The 18,715-nt window shown below is 36.6% G+C and overlaps 1 protein-coding gene across 4 annotated transcripts in view; it reads right to left on the bottom strand.

Annotated features, from left to right (window-relative positions):
* Positions 1-307: 307 nt before the first annotated feature.
* The window catches only part of CCDC171 (coiled-coil domain containing 171), a 152,760-nt gene continuing 134,352 nt past the window's right edge, over positions 308-18,715 (bottom strand). For 3 of the 4 annotated variants that reach the window (XM_074812045.1, XM_074812044.1, XM_074812046.1), the window contains 2 exons: positions 5,205-5,414; positions 308-4,529 (listed from right to left, as the gene is read on the bottom strand). In XM_074812045.1, coding sequence (XP_074668146.1) covers positions 5,373-5,414 — 42 coding nt within the window. In that variant the 3' untranslated portion in view covers positions 308-4,529; positions 5,205-5,372. The remainder of the gene's footprint in view (positions 4,530-5,204; positions 5,415-18,715) is intronic. The other variant, XM_074812042.1, reaches the window with a different exon arrangement.

The following is an 18,715-nucleotide window of genomic DNA, read 5'->3' as shown; positions in this document are numbered from 1 at the left end:
TGAATACTTTCCAAATAAATGCTGAGGTACATTTTTGGGCCATACAGAGAGCATGATGTGATTTTCAAAAAGGATCAGCTCTGAAGACCAACTTGAAGCCAAGTTAGGCAAAATCTAGTAATTTCATACTGAGCAAGATGAAAGTTAAAAAGATAGGAAAGTATGTCCTAAAAGATTCATTTTGTGAGTTTAGAGTTCAAGGCCAATCAACAAAAGGATGGAGAGCAAAATGCTGAGTAAGCTTGGTGTTCATCACCAGCAATGGAAGAAATGTGCTCTTCGCATAAAGATTTGTTCCAAACTGTGATACTGTCAAGGGCTTCTTGGTTTTTATTCACTGAAGAATAATCAAACAACAACAAAAAACATCAGGAGAAAAATGTTACTAAAGCAATTTTGTATTTCAAAAGACAGTTTAAATAATTTTTAGCAGCTAGGTTATACCACTGAACACGCAGATTTATATAAAATTTAAAGCCTTTGAAAACCTTTCAAATACAGGATGACAGCAGTATGATCAGATGCTGTTGTAAGTGACCAAATGATCAAACTGGCCTAATAGACAAACAGGTTACACAAAATATTGCATTTCACTTAATCCAGGGCTTTAGCAGTGTTTGGGAATTTTGAGAGTCCTTTACACAGCAAAATGGTCCACTGTTGAGTAAGAAAATATGGACTAGATATATGGACAGTAAGTCAGTTTCAAAACTGTCTGAACTGGTGGGCTCAAACGGTTGTGTGATCAGTGGCACAAAGTCCACCTGGAGGCCAGTCACTAGTGGTGGAGCTCAGGAGTCAATACTGGGGCCAAAACTGTTCAATAACTTAATTAATGACCTGGACAATGGGACCTACTGCACAGTCCCCAATTTGCTGATGATACAAAGCAGGAAGTGGTTGATAGGCCAGAAGGGTTTGCTGCCATCCAGGGGGATTTTGACAGGCCAGAGAAATGGGCTGACAGGAACTTCACAAAGTTAAAAACAAATTAAGAAAGCCCTCTACCTGGGCTTGAATAACCAGGACACAGTGGGGGCCCCAAGACTGATTGAGAACCAATTGGCTGGGGAGCAGCTTGGCAGAAAAGTACCTGGAGGTCCTCACAGGCTCCATGAGACAGCAATGTGCCCTTGTGACAAAGCAGGCCAACAGCCTCCTTGTGCTGTACCAGGAGGAGAGCTGCCAGCAGGACAAGGGAGGTGATCCTCCCCGCTCTGTTCAGCACTAGTGACACCATATGTGGAGTAATGGCTCAAGTCCTGAGCTCCCTAGTACAAGAGGGAGACAGACATACTGGAGTGAGTCCAGTGAAGGGCCTCAAAGATGACTGATAAAATGACTGAAGCATCTGTCACATGAGGAGAGACTGAGAGAACTATGATTTTTTTAGCCTGTAGAAGGGCAGGCTTAGGGAGATCTTATCAATGTGTATAAATACGTGTGAAGTAAAGAAGATGGAACTGCACTATTATCTATGGTGCCTAATGACAGGACAAGAGGCAATGGGCATAAACTGAAACACATGAAATATAAGAAAAAAACACCTTTACTTTGAGGGTGATTGAACACCAGAACAGGTTGTCACGAGAGACTTCATCCTTGCAGATATTCAAACCCAACTGGACATGATGCTCAGCAACCTGTGTAGCTGACTGTGTTCTGCGCATGGGTACTGGACTGATCTCCAGAGGTACCTTCCAAACTCAGCTGCCCTTGATTAACTTGGTAAAGGCATCCAAGGTCTTTTCCAGCAATGGAGGAGACTCCCATAATTGCATATCAAACTTTACTGGCAGTAAAGCTTGTGCTGAACTTGCAAGTATGTGTGGGAGACAGGAAGAGTTGAAAAACCATTCTCTACTACTGGTGTAGTAGGAATTACTTACATTATGTGGAGTGATAATAAAGTCAGCTCAATAATCAAATTCTTTGCTGAGAAGTATACACACATGGGTGCACACAGGCACACACACAACTTGTACTAACACCTGTAAAACTTCCTATTGCAGGGAAGAAACCATATATTTCACAGTCTATTTTCAGACGTGTTGCTTGGTGGGAAAATAAATTAATATTAATTTTGAAGCTCATCAGAAGGTAGATCTGTGACCAATTATTTGTTGTGTCACATTCTAAAAATGTGGAGAATATTCTAGCCCTACCAAAAATGGGTTTTCCTCTAAGGAAACTGTTTGGTTGTTCTCATGGAGTGGTGCTGATAGTGGAACTGAGATTATCCAAGTGGAAGCGGTCCTCCTGAAATCCCAGGGTCAAACTACAAAAAGCTCTGCAAGTGAAATCCAAGGTCTCAAGGTCTGCAATTGTCAAAGCAAGCCAGAGAGAGCAAATGGTATAAAACAGTCAGGATGCTCTTTTGGCAGCTACTGTTACTGAACTGTGTTGCACATTCTACACAAGCATGATTTTTCGTGTCCCCCAAAAGGGAAAGAAATGCTTTGGTGGGACCATTTGTAAATTACTAACAGGGGTTACTGCCAGCTGGATTTCTTCTATTCATTTTAAATTTATCACAAACTTCAATTTATCAGATGCCTGGAAAAGCAATACAGGAGTATTTGACTAATAATGATCCAGTCTACTACTCAACAACTTCTTCACAGTATGACAAAGAGGAACTTTCCTTTACAAATCTGACATCCAAACAAAAGATATTTCAAAGTCTCCTCAAAGTGGATGGGTTTAAAAATAAATAGTCTGCAACGCACAGTTGGTCAGTATTTAAAGAGAGTAAATGAGGTAGATGTTCTCCTTTCAATGAAAATATACAAGCTAGTTCTTGCAAGAAATAATAGCTCACTAGATTATTCCTATTAACTATACTCAGTTTGACATTGTTATGGGCCCTGTGAAATCACATTAACTTATGCTTGGAGCAGTAACTGGTGGAGATCAGTCCTAGTCTTGATAAGACACGGATTTCAGAAAGAAAAACAGATTTCAGAAAGAAGTCCTTCCGTCTCTACATGCACAATACCACATGTACTGGCAATGATGAGAAAGGGACAAATATGGTGCAAATTTTCTTCAGTAGTTTGAGGTCATATAGCAAAGAATAGGCACTCAAACTATAGAGTACCATGAGAATATATTTTTAAAAGTAAAGCACATATATGCTTTTATACATAGGAGAGAGAAAAATGCTCAGTAAAATACATTCTTTCATTCTTCATACAAACATAACAGATCTTTGATGTTATATCTGAGAGCAGAATACAGTACTTGCAGTTCCTTTACCAGGAACAATTACTGTCAGGAAAGAGGAGAGCCAAGACTTTTGGAGGAAAATTAAACTTCTTTGTTCAGTATTCAAGACTAAATACATCATCATAAGAGGAATGTTCTTCCTCTGTCAACCAACTCTTACATGTGAGAGTTCTGCAGGATTTATTACTTGGTTTTGCATGGCTCTGTATTATACATACACACATGCACATCATGGCTGTGAGCCACGGACTTGCACAATAGGAGAATACCTGAAAACTTGAAGCTATCTTTGATTAGAGTTCTTCTGTTGTAAATTTGAGATTTATTTTAGCTTTTCTGGTACCTGAAAACAACAGATTTGGAAGACTTTTGTCACTGTAAGTGGTGCATTATCTATGCAAATAATGTTCTCCATTCAAAATGGAATTTCAGTAGTAATCGGGAGGCTTTAAAATCAAATCCTACATTTGACATATTAGAAGAAATTACAAATTCCATAATGCATAATATTATTTTTCTAATGTATCACTGGCCCATAATGAGAAACAATCTATTATATAGATTTTGCATTCAATCTTTTTGTCAAAAACTACATAGCACATCAAAAGTTAATACCACTAGGGAGTTCAGTGATTAATATGAAAACAAATGGTATATTACAAATTTTCTTTTGTTCTTCATCCAGAACAATGAAACTGCTAGGATTTAACCTTTAAGGGTTAAAGAGTTTAATCAATGTCAATGTCTGATCTTCTGAAGGCGATAAAGAACAGTCTGTCTAGCGATACCCAACAGAACATCACTTTGTCAAGCCACAAAGCGCCCAAAAGCTTGTCAAGTAAGTTACCAGAAACCTCTTTGTGGTTAGAACTCAGCTCCTTCCTGCTTGACCTATTATTTGATATTTGACCACTTGGTTGCAAGACACTTGCTCTTTCCAGCTGAAATGTCACTGGGGCATCTTGTCAGCTCCCCGACATCTCGGCCTGACATACAATTTTACTTTTGTGTGCTACAAGGCAGAAAATGCAGGGCAATGGCCTTGCTTTAAATTCTGTCAGCATCAAAGATGGGCGTCACTCTTGGGTCCTACCAACAACAACAAAAAAAAGGAATCTATTTGAAGGTCAGAACAGCCATTACTTTAAAGTCTTTCTGCTTAAACTAAATATATTACCTGCAACACTGGTTTGGGAACTGTCCTTATAAGGTACATAAACATATCATCAGAAATCTTCCCTGCACAATTGTTCTTCTTTCTTATGAAATGCAGACTTGATAAAAGGGTGAGTTTTCAGCGCCTGCAGGGACCAGATTCAGCAGTTAACTTAACTTGTTCGAATAGGCAAGTGGTATCATGTAGCTTTACAAGGAGCAACCTGACCTTCTCACATTGACCAGCAGTGACATTATTGTGCAGGAAGAGAAGCAGTCACATCATTTCTGTTTTGCACAACCTGCTTAAAGTTTGCAACTAAATGCTTGTCTTCAGTTGAGCTGACAAGAGAAAAGAGGGGGCTCAGTGAACCATGGCAGGGCTGCCATGAAATGACAGGAATCATTGGCATACATTTCAAATAGCTCTCTCAATCCTATTAAAGTATTGCAGTCCTGCTTTAAAATAGACAAGTATGAAACAACTTTGATAGATAGAGACTAAAATGGCTTATTGATTTTTTTTTTTAAGACTGAGGAAAATTACCCAAAATGTGTCATTCTTTAACATTTAAAAATATACTACATAAAAAATGAGCAACTGAAATAAATAAAAGTTAAAAAAATAACTATTTCGGTATGCAAAGAATGAAAAGCACAGAAATGTGAACATATGAATGCACATTTTCATAAAAACGTAAAATTAATGTCAAAAAATACAAATGCTGAACTACAAAGGTAGCAACAAAATTGCACTTTAATTGCATCATTTTACATTAATGCAATTTTTTCCTTCTAAAAAGATTATTGATACAAAGAACCTGAAAATCCATTTTCCATTGTTCTTTTGGGACTGGATGTGACATTCAGGCTGAAGAAATAGACTGAAGACTGAGAACTGGCTCTATTGTGCATAAAACTGTAGGATGTGTCAGGTTCAGCTTGCAATGCCAAAAAATCTGGGATACAACTCCGGTCAGGCTCAATTCCTAGCTTGAAGCCATGGTGATGTTTGAATTCCCTCTTGATTCCTGGAGTAAAATGAAGTAATAAGAAAAAACAAAACAAAAAAGAATCTACATTTACTGTTAAACAAGCAAGAAAAATAGTTTCATTATGCCTTTCACAAAGGTATGCATGGTATTTGCAAAGTGTTTGCTTCTTGTTTCAAACACTTATTTAAAATACATGGTACCTGAATATATATATATTAATCTTTAATAAGCAGGAACAAAGGACATTAGCTAGAATATTCTGCACTAGTGTTAGGAAATAGCCTACTTTATTTGAAGCGTTACAAATACTTACAGAAAACTTTTACCCCTCCTCATTATCATTTCTAGGTTGCTTTTTTTTTAATCAAGTAAACAAACTTATTCCACAGTCTCCTTGTCACTGTTATTAGGAAAAATATGCCATGCTAACCGTGGAAGGTATTAATTTATTTCTAAATATATTTTACCATCAATTGAAATCAAACACTTAATACTCTTCAAATATTAGTGTGTTAGAAGATGGCCAGAGAACATACACTGAATGTACGTTGATAGGGAACATGATTCATATTTCACTGAGTCTCGACATTCAGTCAAACAGCTGTAAAGGTTAGACCAGTTAAAATTCAACATTAAATAAATTCCAGCACCAAAACATTGTGCATCCTACTTTGAAAGATTATGGATATCAGTATATCAGCATTAATATTTTTTAAAATGCTAAATAAAAACACTCTGCATTCCCTTAAATTTCTGTAATAATAAATGAACTTAAAAAACCACAATGCCATATTGCTCTTCTGCCCTTTATCAAAGTATTTTACCCAGTGTTGTGGAAAGAGCAATCAACTATTTCATCAGGTCATAAAATATGTGAAAACTCCACATGCAAAGCATAACTATGGAAAAGACAGAAGTTAAGATATGGAAAGATACTTCGGCATTTCAAGAAGAGGATACATGCATATATAAACACACACACACAGAGGCAGAAATGCATATACACAGAGGCACAGATTTCAATATACACACTCATAGATATTCAGAGAAAGGCAGAAGGGTTTGTGTATATCCATATTTCAACAAATCCAGACTCAATCGTATGTATAAAGACACATTCATGAAAGATTCCCCTTTCCTGTTATTATTGCTGAAAAAAAATCAATGGTTGCCTCTAACACCTTCTTCAACTGTTCCCTTTGATATGGACTCTTTTGATTTCCTGATTTACCACAAGCCATACTGCAGCTACTGTAAACATCTAGGTTATGTTAGACCTTCATTAAGAACCCATACATAGCAAATTTAGATGACTAATTCAAGTAGATAGTTAAAGTGAGGTAGTGCCTTGAGTTTTTCTAAACTATAGTGGTGATGACGATGAAATAACCAGCAGAATTGGCAAGTATGATCTGTAACACTCTAGCTTTTCAGTCCTTCTGGGCTCAACACTATGCAGAATGGGAACCACTAAAAAGCCAAAGCACAAACGAGATTTACAGCATTTGTATCAGCACATCTGAAATCAGATCTCAGTGAAGGCATCCACCTATTACACAGACTAAGTCTGTTATTTGTACACTTTAATCAGCTGACCACATAACCAAAATTCTCTCTAAAATAAGCCATTCATAAAAAAAATATTATGACACTAGCTTAATATGCAAATAACTTGTGATGTTTTAAAAACACTTATGTGTGTAAAAAATTAAATCAGTAAGATATAAGCTATAAACAGGTTTCACTCTGGATATCAAATATTGGAGACCAATTCAAACATACTGGTTTGTACTGCTTTCAACATCTCAATCAGCACATCACAATGAGTGAAAAAAATCACATGCTACAATTACACTCTCATATTACTCTTTTTCCAGATGTAGTGAGGGTTTTTTAGAAGAATATGGCATCAAAATCCCAGTAAGGAGATAAGAAATCAGATTTCCTTTGAGAGTTGCAAAGAAAAAAAGTATGAAACTTAATGATTGGCAGCAAGTCAATAGACTATGTTACAGTAAAAGCTTCACTGTTGGGGGAAAAAAGCTCTCTTTTAGTTATACAGATCCTGTGCTGTACTTCTTACAAAGAACAGAATACCAATCATTGAATAGAAGGGAAATCAGATCTAATAGCAATGTGATTGATGTCAAAAAAAATCTTGGCTGATACTCATAAGAACTGTTTTGATCCAATATCATTATATACACTTATGATGAATAAGAAAATAAGATTCTATAGGTTAGAAGAAAAAATACTCAGAACTGTTATAACACTCATTGTTTGAACACATACCTGCACACAGGAATTTTAAAGGCAGTTATAATTTCCCCAACAGACCTCTTTCAACATTATTGTATTTAGACACCTTTCTAAAACATGTATTAAATTGACAAACTCAAATGGCTATGCCAGAGCTGTGATAATAATCCATCTTATAAATATGCATTTAGGTAATTTTTGAAGGAGGAATTATGTATCTTAAATATGGTGTCTGTTCAGGTTAATCTTTAGCATAGCACTTTTATTTACCTGGTAAGTTGTAAATTATTCCATCTAAACTGTTACACTTCATCAGGTAAATAGATATTTAGGACACAGTATGTCTAGCAAAAACATGCTTTCAAAATATTTATGTAATACAGTATTTGTCATGTTCTATGGTCATTTTTCAAAGTTTGATAGCCTAGCTTTATAAAACATGTTTTCCCAAAGACCAAAATATGGAAGGTTAGTTTATATTATGGAATAATTGCTTTCTAAACTATAGTTAAATCAAGCAATTTTTTAGTATTAGGCATGGAAAAAGACTTCTAAAACAATTCTACTCTACAGTTTTTCTTCAGCGACTAACCTATGATCACATTTGGGATATAGTTTACAGGTTGTCTCATGATACATGAGCTGTTTTACCAAAGTTAAAACGGATTTATAGTGGATTGCTTTATTATGTATGATATTGTGAAGAAGTATTATAATACCATCATGTATTATACTCTTATGTATGTTTTTATTGCAATGTCAGCCTACTCAAAAGCATCATGTTGTGATCAGAGACACCCCATTTTGCTTTTATATATCATACTCATGGAATAATATGCACAGTTAGACTCTTAGAATTAGAAGACTATGCATGTTATCACAGTGCTGCAAACAGGTAACTACATAAATTCACTGTTAGAAGTATATTATTTATCTTCAACTGTAGGAGTAAAAATCTATAACCAGAGCTGAAGCCACAAATCACTCAGAATGGTTCCAGCCTTCAAAATCTACACAGGATAATTTTACTGGACCACAATTTTCACTATAATACCACATGACAACTTTTCAATTGCCCTCTACTTATTTGTATGTTACAACAATAACTCCTTCCAATTTGGGGATTTCCCATCACTAATTTTAGCCACTTTAAACTGCTTTCAAATATTCAATTTCAAAACACAGTAGCCCAAACTCTCCTTCCACTTTCTTATGACATATAACACTCTGTACGATAAAAAAAAAAAAAAAAAAAACAGAATAATAAAAAGTGATAAGGTTTTTGTGAATTAAGGCTTCTGGGTTGTGAATATCAAGCTCGTGTATTTGGCTTTGACTGAGATAAGAAAGTAAGGAAACTGCTTAGAACAGAAAATTACCAGGTAAGAGACAAAATAAAAGGGCAGAAAGAATAATACTGGATTTACAAATAATACAAAGACACAGTTATGGGATTTCCCTGTGTGATGGTGCAGACGCAGTTATAAGTTCAGTGTTATATCTCAAGGTAAATTAAAGACAATTGTTGAATTACAAGGCCAAAGGGAGATCTGGAAACCACCAGATTACAGGATACTTAGGTGTGTGATGATGCCTGACAGCAAACAGAAGTACAGAGGGAGAAGCAAGCTGTAGTTTCTTCTGAATTCTAGCAACCCCTAAAATCTCTAGAAAGGCTGTGCCTCAAGAATAGGAAGAAATATAAGGTACTCACAGATGCAGAGAGCAATGGGAGGAAAGTGGAAAACAGTCAATATATTTCTCCACAATTGATTTCTGATACTGATTGCTCTCACCCCAACTCTAGAACATACATATACACAGTAATACCAGTAGAGAGGAATCAAATGGCCAATAATGTTCTTTTCAGCTTCTCCCACCTATGCTATCATTGTAGCTTGCATCATTTCACTGTAGCAATAGCAATTCCAGTAAGAGTTAAAAAAACAACCGCTGTCTTCAATAACCATTTGCAGCACTTACTTGGAAAACCTATTTCCCTATAAAGATGCACGTTTTCAGGTCATTCGCAACCTCTTTCTCAGACTGCTATTTCCAAAATGCACTTGCCTTTTGCCAGACAATGATAATGGACTTCCAGTACTGCTCATTCTTTTGCTGTTAAAAGTAGCTCCAAGAGCCATTTCTTACTCTCAGTAAAATAAATAAAACATCAGACTGATGAAAATCCTAGAAACTGGTGCTTCAAATAGAAAGTATTACTAGTGGGTGTCAGTGCAATACAGTGCTAGTTAACAAACTTTTTCAAAGCAGGCACGTATGCTGGCCAAAACGGGAAAGTTTGCTTCCCACATCAATAATTTTGCAATTCTGTATGCTGAGGCAGTAGGACTAAATTGGTGCTCTGACACAAAGTAGGAAAATGGTAACATTCAGTGCAAATTTTAATTGTCAGCACTCCTGCCTGGATTCTGCAAACAATTTGCTATCAGAGAATAATTCAGTGGGCTGCCAACCCATTACACATTAAGTCAGAAAGGTAGACACACACACACTTTGGGTGCTGCTAGCCAACAATATTAATGGCTTTTTTCATTATGAAAGAACTCCCTCTTCCACTTACAGGATTTTTTAAACAAACATATGAGTCTGAAATATCTGGAAATATTTTTTTTCTACTTTTCTAATGCTTTAGTATTTAATGCACTCAGTGAAATCACACTCTAGAGGCTCAATTAAAACCAATTAAGAGAAAGAATTAATAATATTGTATTTGTTTTTCTAAAAGAAAATCCTGTTTTATTAAAACATACTTAAACCTGGTATGTTTGAAGAACATATGGGATTGGATGAATTATCACATGAGATGAACACCTTATCTTGAACATTTTGTTGGTTTATAGACAAATAATTTGGTTTTCCATTGCTAATTTTGATGATTACTAAACATTTTGGCCAAAATCCACCACACAGCCTATAAAGTAAGTTTCTCTTTCAGATGCTTCACTGGAATACACACGGAAGTCTCCCATTTTCAGATCAAATTCTCTGCACTACACCAGGAATACCAAAACATTAGTCAAACTATATAGTTCACTATTTTCATTGTGAAATGCTCAGTGTGTATTGATTTCAATCCAAGTTTCCAAATTCTTTAGTACTTTCTGCCCATGCTGCCTACCAGCACCCTTCCACTTTCTCAAGAATGGAAGCAACTTTTATTTATTTGTTTTTAATCTGAGCAGCTAACCCATATGGCTATTGGTTTCTTTTGTGTTGCATGTTGCAAACTACACTGAAAGGTACACTGTACTCCTACGAAACTGTTGTGACACCTCTCCATGTTTTGCATCAATGTATAAGATTGCTGCTATCTTTAACTGACACACCTCTTGCGTCCAAGAAAGTCTTTCCTGCTATGGGAGTTTTCCCACATCTGTTCATTGCCTCAGATCAGTATTCCTCTCTCTCATGGTTCCCTCTTAGCTCTTTGCTTCTTTCTAGCAAGAAGAGGAGAAGGTGACTACAACCAGAGACTAAAACGCTCACACCACCATGCTGAGGTACAAGTGGCTCCTGAAGTAGTGCTCCCCCACTTAAGACTTTTCTTCTGCCAGGACTAGTGGGAAAAACAGTCCCTATCCCACTAGTTGAAGTGTCAAACTTGATATTCTCTTGAGAAATGTATTCAGTCATCAGCTGAATTCCTAGACAGTGTGACTGTCTGACGTAAGCCTTCAAAGTTTTGTGTGAGTTCCATGTATACCGCCACTCTAGCAGAAAAAGGAAAAAAGTGTATTTACATTCATTTTGCCAAACATTAGCATCTTCTGTCCAATCATTTGAATGCAGAAGTGTTAGGAGAAAACAGCTTAGAGAACAAGGTTTGACACATACAGTGTGAAATCTTAAGGTGCTTGAATGCAATGAGGGAGAAAGTGAGACAGAACCACATTTCATCTCCCTAACTGTGCTATAGTCCACATGAACTTTGTGACAGGTCTCTGTCTCTCAGCCACACTTCACTACCTTCTGCTGACATTCAGCTGTCAGACAGCAACCCTTTACCATGCCCCTAACATGCTCTACAGCTTCACCCAATTAACTCGCTTTCACTTGACATTGCAGCAAAAAGCTTCATAATAGGTGGTCAAGGTGCATGGTGTCTGCTTGCCCTCTAACTGCTCATGCATGACAAAACGCTTAGCTATCTTCCTTTTTGTCTGCTTGCTCCGAAACGGTGTAACTACAATTTAGGCATTCTGCTACTAAACAGGACAAGGACAGCAGACCTTTGCCAGCGGTGCATTAACCTATCTTTTACCAAAGACTAATTTTAATGCAGAACCCTAGAGCTAATCATCATAAACATTTCGGCAAAAAAGAAAAACTGATTCACTAAAATACTTCAATCACTTCATAATTAATAAAGATATACTGTATCAGCAATATGGATACAAGGGTGAAAGAGGGAAAAAGTAATTATTTCTAATAGTAACATTTCACAACATAAAGCAGAAAGGTCTAGGAACAATGAAAGTGTCTTTATGATTCAGCTTTCTTGCATTAAAAAAATCTTTAGGCATTCAGAAGATTAATTTTTGCTATGCATTTCTGCCAAATATGCAATATTTTTGAGGAATAATATTCAGAAATATAAATCTATGTAGCTAACAAAACAAATGAACTATTAAAAAAATGGAAATCAACATTTTAAGGATTCTCCTGATAGTTTATATAAAAACAAGAACAAACATGGAACTCACTGTTACTTTGCACAGATGCCTTGAGAATACTCCAGTTTGCTCACTACTTCTCTCAAGTACATTTGTATTAAATATGTAGAGTAGGTCAGAAAAGGCCCTTAAAAATCCAATACACAGTAAGTACTGACGATATTCAAGAGCTCTTTGCTGAAGAGGCACACTGTTAACCAGGGTAGTACAGTCTGGATGAGCACTGGTGTCTGGACAGCAGAATTAGGAGAGTCGCTGTAGTGAACGCCTTTTCATGGCCTTATGGGTTCCAACTACCAGAACTCCAGCAAGGCAAGACTCAAAAGATTATCCATGAAGCCCTTTCAGATTCTGGTGTTTGCTAAACTACAGCAGGTTCAGATAGGTTACGTAACCTATTTGTTTTCCCAGCATATCTACAGGGACAAATCTCTTTGAAGTTTTCTCTAAAAACCATTGAAAGGGCATTTTTTCACATAAGAAATCTGATTTCAGACATCCAGTTTGTAGAAAGTGGAAGTTCAAGAGAAACCATAAGCATGAAGGAAGGAAAACTAAAACAATATATTGATCGAGGTGTAAAGCAGACACCTCTCTCAACAGGAATTTATGGCAAGGACATAGAACTAACTTATCTTTATAAAAAGTGGTGAAAAGAAGCAAGTTATAAGGACTTGGAACTTGCACACCTCTGGCAGAGAATGCTGATGCAAAAATGGGTAGTTTTGCAGCAATGAAAAAGAATGTAGCAAATATTTCACTTGGATTTCAAGTAGGAAAATGGTATTACTCAGAATTAAAATGAAGTGCCAGGGACACACAAGGACTCTTCTTCCTCCTCTAGTGGAGATTATTATTGCAGATCTCCCCAAAAACCTTCAGGTGAACAAAAAGTGATTTTGGTCCACTTGGTTGTGAAAACATAATCTGGTGCTGTCCATAATCCTGAACTGAGAAGGGAAATACTGATCTCATGAATTGACAGCCTTTAGCATCCCCCAACAAAGCAGACTGATGTCAGCTCTTAGGAAAAAACAGAATTAGGATCATAAACTGATACAGTTTATGCAACCTATCTGCACCTATTTGAAAAACACACTGATTGTAATCTGTAATCCAAAATACAGACAAACACTTGCAAACTGAGTAGGAACATCTGCATTTGCATTAAGCTACAGGCTAATCTAAATCGCAGTTCATCTGTATAACTGTACTAAACTGAGCAGCCTCTTAAAAAGATCCTCTAATAATAGAGCAAAAAATGACTGACTTACAACACATGCTTATAAGTGAACTATTACTACTGCCAACTTCATTTGCTCAAAATGAATGTTTATTATTAACATCATCAATGTATTAGAAAGACAAAGGGTCCCACCCTTTTAGCACTGGCCAATACAGTGTACATTTTCTGGATTGTCCACTGCAGATGTGTAGCCTGCTCCCTCCCAGCCCAAGGGCTCCAACACCCTCCCCCATAAACTAGCTCAGAGAAAGATTCACTGGGAAGAAGTACATTTGGCTCCTTGTAGGTTAGCAATAGTTTTCAAACTTTTGTTTGCTTATCCAAACGAAGCACTTCAGTGTTCATTCATCCCCAGTAAAACTTAGTTGAAGTAACTTCAGAAGGGAATTAATTACTCCTCCTCCTGCAAATTGCATGCAAATCTGAAGCAGTATATATTCAATAGAGTTCTAACGGGTAGTTTTATAACACTAATGGTCAGGGAAAACAGTTGGCCTTCTGGCAGTATTGCTTATAGAATATCAGTTGATATCTGAATAGCCTAAAAAAAATATTTTAGGCTCAATTTCAGTTGATGGCTAACATGTAGGTCTTTAGTAAATGCAAGATCCAAATTACTCTAACTGGGCAAGGAATCAAGCTTACCAGTTATAAACAACTTGAGTGTGGGTGAGCTAGGTTTACTGTCTCTATTGGTTTTGGCCAAATTTGTATATACAGTTATACTTCAGACTGAAATTAAATAAAAAAAAAATCTAATAATTACTTCAAGAGAACTTTCTATACTTACTAGATTCCTGAGCACAATCAGCCTCTAAGAACTGCTCTTAGCTCAGGTACTAGATCATCACTTTCTGTGAGGCTGAACATGCAGTTCGAGTGAGTCCACTATGCAAATCAAACTAATACTTCCTGCATACCAATCATATTTTATGTAAACCAACATTTAAAAAATGCTAATGAAATTTCATCCTTTCATATGTATATATGCCAAATGTGTGTTCTGAAAAGACAGAAGAGTTTAAAAAAACCCAAAACCCCAAAACAACAAAAAATAATAACCCACCACCACCACACACAACACAACAAACTTTAATCAGGCATGTAAAATTTTTATCAGAAGAGTCATGAAGAACATAGAAGGAGACTTAGAGAGAGGTATCTTCAGCTTTTTGGTTTGTAAAACAAGAAAGTTGTGACACAACTTTAAAAAATCATTTTACACAGGGATGTTTCAGTAATTTGATGTGCCTTGTACATTCCAGAATGATACCTTAAGCTCCTTTATTCAGAGCTCCCAATCAGATTATGCTTTTCTAAAAAAATCTCTTATTTAAAGTGTAGTAAACTTCAGTATGTTATTATACTAGAAATTCCTAAAGCAATAGGAAGTTTTGACATGCATGAATTAAAATGAAACTGGATGACTTTAAGTGTCAGGAAGCTTTGCAAAGTCCTGGTTAAGTTACAATACAGGCAATACATAAATACATACATACAACACATGAATTATTTCATTATTGTGGCTCTGGACTCCAAGGCCTTTCTTTGTCAAATTACCTGCAACACCTAGATAGGACAAAAGGCTTTCAAAATGTTGGTGAACATACAAATTTAACACAGGCAAGTACTGCAATGTCAGCTTTATGGTGACATTTACTGAGTGAATTATGGGTTTATGGGCCAATTTCAGTTGAGGGCCTGATCCAAAAGTGTGGTGTCTTAAAGTAATGTGGCTTTAAAGGTTCCATGGGGTCCTCTCTAAAAAGCTGTTGGAATTGAAGCAGTTACACCATCTGAACAGGATGAAATGAAATCATTGCATCATCATAATGTCACTTTGCTTTCCTAATATCACAACATGTAGCAGGGAAGCTCTGCTGGTGATTAACCACACTATTCTTGCCTACATTTTTAGTAAATTTTATTACTTACGGTGCATTTTAAAGGTACTCTACCTTCCATCAAAAAAAAAAAAAAAAAAGCAATTGATGCCTAACAAAAAAGGTTATTTCTTTCCAAAAGGTAGCATTTCTGAAACAAGCCAACAAAAGAAACAATTTATTGTAAAACGGGAAAGATAACAGTTTAGGAAGCAAATTTGTTTCTAAATCTCTTTCTTTAACTGAACTATTACACAAACTGAAGAAAACAGAAGTTATTTGAAAAATCAAGGCTATTATCATGATAACATTATTTTTACCTGACAATGAGGCTCTTTACCCTACGGTGTACTCATTTCACATTTTAAAAATTTGTTCAAATACTAGTTTATTCAACAGGCCAAACTGCTTCAGGGAGCCTAGTCTCTGGAGAAAATAGGTCCTTACCATGATCAACCAGAAAAACTGTGGCTTCACTACATAGTGTGGGTTTCACAGACTTACACAAAAAGTTTATACACATAATTTTAAAACAACAACAACAACAAATAAATAAATAAATGTTGGGTAAATATTAAGCAGTGTGACTTAAATACGTAAAACCCAATAAAAATAAACATTAAGATGTAACTTGCTGACTGTACGCCCTTAATTCATATCAACAGTACAGGAATAAAATTATGATTTAAGAACAGCATTATGCTTCATGTCCTAACTCTGAATTTCCTGTCTTTTTATCTCTGCATGTCATACTCTCTAATGTATTTTAAAGGGTCTTTTTTCTCACTTCTTGCATTAACTTTTATACTTAAAGTACAAAATGCAAACAATCGGGCAATGGAATTCAGTAAACACATGTATTTCTGCAAAAACACACTACTGCAAAAATGCCACAGAAAGGGATGCAAAAGCCGTTCTTTTTTTCCCAGTTGAAAAGGATGCAAACATTCACAATTATAGGAGAAAACAAGGGAAAAGAGCACGAACAAACCAACAGAAAACCAATCTGATTTTATAAATTCCAGAAAGACAAAGTAAAGGAGACTGCTCTGGTTTACAGCTACCCTCCTTTATTGCTCTCATTATCTCCCTTTAGCCTGTGAATGATCCACCCCTCTACCTGGACAAGTGAGGTGAGATCTGACAGCTGAGAAATCTGCTGTGGGACCAAGGGTGGAGATGATACCCAGCCTTGTGCTCCCATGACCTTCCCTCCAGTCAGTGCACCACAAGCAAAGACTAAGACAAGATACCACATCACAGACGGTCATCTCCTGTGGAGGAAAGTATGCCCACTAGCTCACATTTAATCCTCCGGTGATGGGACGCTGGTCATCTCCCTGCTTCCAGGGGGAAACATAAACCTCTAAACATGAGATTTTGCTTTAAAAACACTTAATGTACATCTTTTGAGGGGAATACTTACTTCCCTGCTATTTTAAACATAGTTTAAAGATAGTTCTCCAGGCCAAATCCAGTTAAATATCAGCACAAATTTATTTTTTCTTTTTCTTTTCTAATGGGTGCATGTAGTATTATTCATACTACATTGTAAGTGGGGGCATGCTGCACATACATGTATTTCTGAGGCTGGCTGACAAAGAGGCAGACTCCCAGAAACACTGCCCTAGGTCTTACTCTCTTGTCTTTTTTCCCTGCGAACTGGGCAGTGAGCTAGTGGTACAAAGTAAACAAGAAGCTCCACAAAAGACAACAAAAATCCTTCCACCTATCATCCTGATCAGTTGAATTGCAACTCACAGGTAACATCTACACGTTTTGCACTGTTTATCAAAGCTAATGCCTGAAGATCAGCACTGAATTTTTTCCTTATAAACAAGTGCTTTACATACTTAGCTTAAAACACACACCAAACAGGTGTCAGAACATGAAAATAATTACAACAGTATACCTTATAGCATCTAAATTCAAAATGTCAAGAAAATATCAGGAAGATGACAATCTGGATTGCATGGATTCACTCGTCATTTAACTATCTGAACCAGACTCATTCAGGCACAGCTATGCTTTAATCCCCTCCAAAAATTTCTCAGTGAATTCACAGTCTCAGAACAAATAGACATTCCCTTCATGTTTAACCCACAGTTTAGCAGGGAATAATAGAAGCTTCCCAGCTCTCTTTCTTGAAATAACTTCTTCAAAAGGGAGGAGGAAGCACCCTCTGGCCTGAGTAAACGTCCTTGAGTCTGGAAAGAAGTGAATTTGTCTGCCTTTGTAGAGAATATTCCTTTTCTTCTATAAAGCCGGTAAAATTGTGTCCGCAGCTCTATTCTTTTGTAAAAACTTTTTCCCAGGGTTAAATGTCCTGGTCTATAATATGCAGTTCTCAAAATAACAGCCTGTCTAGCACTCCCAATACTTTTATTTCTACTGCAGCACTAGTGGCGTGTGTAACAATATACAAAAGTTTCCTTTAACTTGATCTGCTGAAAATGTTGCTTTGAGTGGTGTGGGAAGAAGGCAAAAGAAACAGAGGTGTGTAGAAAACAAGTAGCAAACATATGCGGTTGGTAAATAAAACACCTGGATATTAGCAATGAAACACATTTTGAAAGACCACTGCAAAGACATCTAATAAGGAAAATGTCATCGCGTGGCTGTCTCCCAAATCATAGTTGCCCTCCGCAGCAACTACGGCCTTTCTGAAATATTCAGTTTCAGGAAAACACAGGTACCATTTTGCAAAGAAAACAAAAGACTAGCTCGTTCCAGTATTTCTCCTTCAAAAACTGAGCAAAATGAAGCGTAGGCATTCACTTCCTTCTTCTCTGTTAATCTGCTGCAGGCACATAATGAATGCAGGATGATTTTTTTACAGGGCAAACCTGGACCTATACTTTAGACTGGTTTCCTTATCCAACTCATTAGGTTCTTTAAATCAACTTCCAATTAGTTGCTCCGGGAGGTACAATTGTTGCACTGGTCTGCGCATTTAGGATAAGAGATTAATTCAGCTTCAGGTTCCAAGTGTCTTCTTTTCAGTCCTGGGAACTGAGGACCCTTGTTTGTGAGCTGGTAGTTCCAGTACCTCACTAGAAACACATTCCTAATGCCATAGAAATGCAAACCATGAAGAAAAAAAAAGGGAAGATTAGCTTCCTGAAAACATGACCCTCCTTTTTTGCAACTCAGCCAATGACTTGAAAGATTTGTTTTGTGCTTAACATCGGAACAAACCTGCGGTCATTTAGGAACTTCATGGTTTCCATTAAACCGCACAGCATGGACATT

This window comes from Strix aluco, chromosome Z (genome assembly GCF_031877795.1).
Source record: "Strix aluco isolate bStrAlu1 chromosome Z, bStrAlu1.hap1, whole genome shotgun sequence".
Taxonomy (NCBI): Eukaryota; Metazoa; Chordata; class Aves; order Strigiformes; family Strigidae; genus Strix; species Strix aluco.
This window is presented reverse-complemented; position numbering and strand designations above follow the sequence as displayed.